Genomic DNA, 5,616 nt, shown 5'->3' with positions numbered 1-5,616 from the left:
CCTATAGCATTCAGAATATTCTGTCAAATGTAATGCTTAGTTCGGAGGTACAATGGCCCAGTGGTTAGGGCAGCGGACTCGCGGTCGTAGGATCGCGGTTTCGATTCCCAGACCGGACGTTGTGAGTGTTTATTGAGCGAAAAAACCTAAATCTCCACGAAGCTCTGGCAGAGGATGGTGGCGAACACTGCTGTACTCTTTCACCACAACTTTCTCTCACTCTTTCTTCCGGTTTCTCTTGTACCTGTATTTCGAAGGGTCAGTCTTGTCACACTCTGTGTCACGCTGAATCTCCCCGAGAACTACGTTAAGGGTACACGTGTCTGTGGAGTGCTCAGTCACTTGCACGTTAATTTCACGAGCAGGCCGTTCCGTTGATCGGATCAACTGGAACCCTCATCGTCGTAAGCGATGGAGTGCCACGAATGCTTATTTATTCTCAACGTTTTCAGTTAATCATGCATTATCTTGTAGCTTCAAGATTTTCAGTATGTGACTGTTTTATCTTTAAATTAACATTGCAGAGTAGATGTTAGAGGTGTGGTCCGGTCGGTCTAAACATAAAACACGTAGAATATTTTGGCTGGATATAGCCAGTTTAAATGTCGAGGGTTAAAACTCTAAATATACTTCATTATCTTCAAAAACTGTTCTATCTGAACTGGAGCATCTGTAAATCCCAACACTTACCTCACAAAAAAACCTCTGATCTTGGGCCACACGTCTTCTGTACCTTCGACTCATGGATTCCATCCCAACTTCGTTTTAAAAGAACTCAGTGTTTTTCTTTATACCGGAAATCTGTTCCTAATGTTTGTAGTAGAGGTGACTCCGCGGAAAGTACTCAAGGTGTTGGTGGGAGATAAACTGCTGACGAATCAAATCTGCCACTCAATTTAATTTAAATTAAATTTGATTTAAAATCCCACTCATGGCGGGATTTTAAATCAAAAAGTTGGAACAAATACCGCAAGGTATCCAGTCCGACATTCTTACAGTCCCGCCAATTCATCGTCATCGCCTCGGATTAATGCTTTTTTTTTTTTATCAACCCCGAAAGGATGAAAAAAATTAAAGTTGATCCCGACTGGATATAAACTCATAATGCAGTGAGTCGGTACAAATATCGTGAAACATACTGTATAATCAAGCTCTAACGATTCGGTCACTTCATTGTTGAGAGTAAATCCTGTTCCTGCGATATTGGTGACAATTTTGCATATATTTCTTTATTACGACACCCTCATCAGTGAAGCCTAACCAGTACTTTATCAGATATTAATTCTAAAGAGCATCCAAATTCTTTAGAATTTGCATCTTTGTTTGCTGCCAACCGCACTCTCCTACTTTAGACATAATTAGCATTTAAGAAATTCTTCTAGTATACTTGTTGGCTTACCTTGTCTTGGGCCCTCGACTCACTGAAGGAATTTTTAGGGTATTGTCGTGACATACGGCGTGGTTATGGACACTTCTAGCCCTGGGAGGAGCCTATCCATCTCAAGATCTGGCGCAGCTGATTTCTTCCCGAAAGGCAGACAAACAGAAAGTAGAATGAGAGCAAGAGCAGAATAGTTTCTAGCGTTTGATTGGTGCATTGTTATCGACCCCAGAAAGATGAAAAGTATAATTGACCTCGGTAAGATTTGAATTCAGAGCGTAAAGAAAAAAAAAAAAACAGAATGGAAATCGCCAAGCAGTCAACCTGACGCTCAAACGACTCCGCTAGTTGGCCGCCTTAATATGCGACTAATACACAGCCCAAGCAACAACAACAACACTCCTCCCCCCTCTCTCTCCTATCTGTCTATCTTTCTGTCTGTCTCTTCATGAAGGACCCGAAACGTTAAATTCATCATTCTTCACAGTAATGGACTTTTTCAGATGATTCAATTGTTGCCTTCGGATTCCAATTTTTATTTTAGAAGTAGCATATGTCAAAGTTGACATATAACATGCAGTATTTTGCATATAGTATACCTAATATTGTTGATATGTAATATGTAGTGTGTCACATTTGGCATGCATCATCATCATCATCGTCATCCTTTAACGTCCCTTTTTATCTGTGGGTTGGATGGTTCGACAGATACCGAGGAGCCAGAAGGCTGCGCCGAGCACCAATGGCGCGGTTTCTACAGCTGGATGCTCTTCCTAACACCAACTACATCAAAGAGTGTACTGGGTGCTTTTTTCGTGACACCAGCTCGAGTGGGGTTCACCAAATACCTGCAATACAAGACCCCTCAACAGAGCAGGGTGTAGTATTCAGGGATATGAATGTATGATAGAAGGACAGGAACAAGTGTCTTGCCGAAAAGGTGAGTACATGGCTTCCCCATCTGGAGAGAGAGAGAGAGAGAGATGTGGAGTCAAGATACCAGGTAAATATGAAATAGAGAATAAGGATTGAGAAACAAAAATGTGGTTGGGTAGGTGAGTGTGAGATGATTAGAGATGAGGATTGAAGGGGACGCGGTGAATATCCTTTTGGGGTGTGGGAGGGAAGGAATGGAAAGAGGTGTGGGTTCGGAAGGAGGATGGGGTGATAAGGGACTGTAGTAGGGTTACAATGTGAAGGGTAGTGGGGGATTAGCGATATCATTTACTGCCCCTGGTTGAGAAATATCGCAGTCAGAAGATTGATGGGGTGATGGGTTTTAGAAGATATGTTCGCATGTATGCATGACCTGTAATATTGGTTTCAAATGTTTGACACAAGGCCAGCAATGTTACGGGAAGGTATAAGTCACTTACATCGACCCCAGTGCTCAGCTTTTAGTCATTTTATCGACTCCGATAGGATGAAAGGCAAAGTTGACCTCGGCAGAATTTGAACCCAGAACGTAAAAGTAGACGAAATGCCGCTAAGCATTTTGCCTGGCGCGTTAACGTTTCAGCCAGCTCGCCGCCTTTGCATGGCTTGTAACACTTCGTTACACTTGATATGTAACGTTGTATTTGTCCCTTTTGACATGTAACATGTATATATTTACATCTGACATTAACATCTTATATTACGTCGTACTCGATATAAACATTTACCATAATGATGATTTCTTGCATAAAACTCAAGATCCCAAATTTTGACCGGGAGAGTACCGCCAGGTAAACCAAGCCCCATTTTGACTGGCTGTTATTTTATGAAACCCCAGAAGGATGACGGTAAAGTTTACTTCAGTACGATTTGAACACAGAACAGTATGAAGAAGACAAAGTTAACACTCCGTTGGGCTTTCAAATTCAGAATGTAGGATTATATAAGATAACTAAATACTGTAAGGTAGCTTGTTGGCCGTTTTAACTCGTGCTCCCAATCTCATAATCTTTTCTGCTATAGGCACAAAGCCTGAAATTTTGTGGGAGGGAACGAATCGATTACGTCGATCCCACTGTTTCACTGGTACTTAATTTATCGATTCCAAACGAATGAAAGGCAAAATCGACTTCGGCGGCATTTGAACTCAGAACTTATAGACGGACGAAATTCTGCTAAGTATTTCGCCCGGCGTGCTAACGATTCTGCCAGTCCCAAATCTGATAATAATGGTACGAACATAATCGAACAATAATCAATAACAAGACAACAAAAATGATAGAAAATTACATGATGATGTCTATTATTATAATATTCGAGTGTCGATTGCGTATGTCGTTGTTATCTAAAGCGATGAGAATCCTGTTTGTTATTGTTTATACATTTTTCGCAGTTGGTGTCAAAAACATAATTGAGTTGGTTTAGAATGGAGTTTCTGGAGTAAACTGTTCGATAACTGTGCCTTGCGTTCTTCTTTACTTAAAGCCAATGAAACGTACAGTTTCTTCGAGTTGAGTATTTTGCCATTCATCGCTCTCGCAGCTTTCGTTGCATCTTCTGGTGTAGAAAAACTCACAAATCCGAATCCGTTAGATCGACCGTTCTGAGTCATAACTTTTGCACAATCAATTTTACCGAATTTGGCAAAGTAATTCTTTAAAAGTACATCATCAATGTTTGCGTCCAGATTTTTTACATATACAATAATGCTGTCCGTACCTTCAGTTTCAATTTTATTTTGTGATCCCTTTAAAGTGTGACATTTGTCCTTGATAGACAGTAATCTCTCTAGTTTTGTTTGTGCTCGTCCAACGTACAGTTCTTTACCATTAATCTCAACACTATTCATTTCTCTCACAGCTTTCTCGGCATCTTGACTGTCCGTGAAGTTTACAAATCCAAACCCTTTCGACTTACCAGAATTGTCTGTCATTACTTTGGCACTAACTATAGCGCCGTATTTTTCAAACAGTTTGCGAAGGGACTCATCGTTGAGCTTATCGCTAAAGTTTTTAATGTATATATTTGTAAATCCTCTATATGCCTTATTTCGATTTCTTTCTCGGTGGGGCACAAATTTACCAACGAACACTTTCTTACCATTCAGTAACATCCCGTTTGTCTTCTCAATACAATTTCGCGCATCTTCTTCACTCTCAAAATGCACAAACCCGTATCCTTTTGAACCGTTCTCATCCGATACAATCTTACTGGAGAGAATGTCACCAAATAAAGAGAAGGTGTCGTACAAAGCTCTGTTGTCGATGTCTTTATCCAGGTTTTTAATAAATACGTTTCCTAGTCCAGATTTACGAAGGGATGGATCTCTCTGCCATTGCATTATTCTAAGGGGACGTCCCATGAAATTAGCGAAATTCATCCTTTCCATAGCTAATTTGGCATCTGAATCTGACTGAAAATTGATGTAGGCATATCCAAGAGATCGCCTTTTAACCATGTCTCGACACACTCGGATTGAAATGATAGTTCCACAAGTCGAGAACTTCTCGTATAGCATTTTTTCCGTAACATCGGGATGAAGATCTCCAACATATAAGGAAGCCACTGGTAAAACTTCTGCTGCAATACTCATAGCAAGTGATTCTTTGATGTATTCTTCCTTATTTTACTGTGTGCGTGTTTTTTTTCTTTTTAAACTTATTTTCTTCGACAATCCCTATTCCGTGTACGAGATTTTTGGTCGATTTAAAAAATAAAATCCATGTTTCTGATTATATGTAACATTGTTTTCCCTATAATTTCGGTTGAGACTCACTACTAGTCTTTGAAACTGTTGACTCGGCGTTTTGTGTATTTCATATCAAAAGTTTTGAAAAAACATACACACAAACAAGCAAACACAAAATCATTTGAAAGATAACTGCGTCATTTCTCGTGTGTTGCACATTCTCTGGCGACCGGAAATGACTTTCTTGAATAAATTGGATTTCTTATTTACATACAATTGCGTAGATACGAAAATAACATTCTTTGAATATTCCATTTTGTCTTCATTTGATAAAAGTTCACGAAAATGAACAAGCAACTCTATAATAATGTGAAATCTTTCAAAAAAGAGAAGAAAAAAAAAAAAGAAAGGAAATTTTTTTGAATATCAAGAAATCTATGCATTAGAAAACTGGTGTAGAATTATTTATTTTAGATTCAATTCGAATGCGAGAAGAATGAAGATATATTTATGGTCAAATTACCATTCTGTCAATTCCATTAATCTTTTCATTTTCTTTTCTGTATATCATGATAAATATAAAATATATGTGTTGGAGTGTGTATCTAAA

General features: G+C 39.0%; 1 protein-coding gene across 1 annotated transcript; it reads right to left on the bottom strand.

Moving 5' to 3' along the window:
* Positions 1-3,598: 3,598 nt before the first annotated feature.
* On the bottom strand, positions 3,599-5,226 carry LOC106871657 (polyadenylate-binding protein 1-like). The gene has a single exon (XM_052971925.1). It carries the CDS (start codon positions 4,908-4,910, stop codon positions 3,717-3,719), a length of 1,194 nt encoding a protein of 397 aa, XP_052827885.1. The 5' UTR covers positions 4,911-5,226; the 3' UTR covers positions 3,599-3,716.
* Positions 5,227-5,616: the final 390 nt, after the last annotated feature.

This window comes from Octopus bimaculoides, chromosome 11, assembly GCF_001194135.2.
Source record: "Octopus bimaculoides isolate UCB-OBI-ISO-001 chromosome 11, ASM119413v2, whole genome shotgun sequence".
NCBI lineage: Eukaryota > Metazoa > Mollusca > Cephalopoda > Octopoda > Octopodidae > Octopus > Octopus bimaculoides.
Note: the sequence above shows the minus strand (reverse complement) of the source record. Positions and strands in the feature narration are given on the sequence as shown.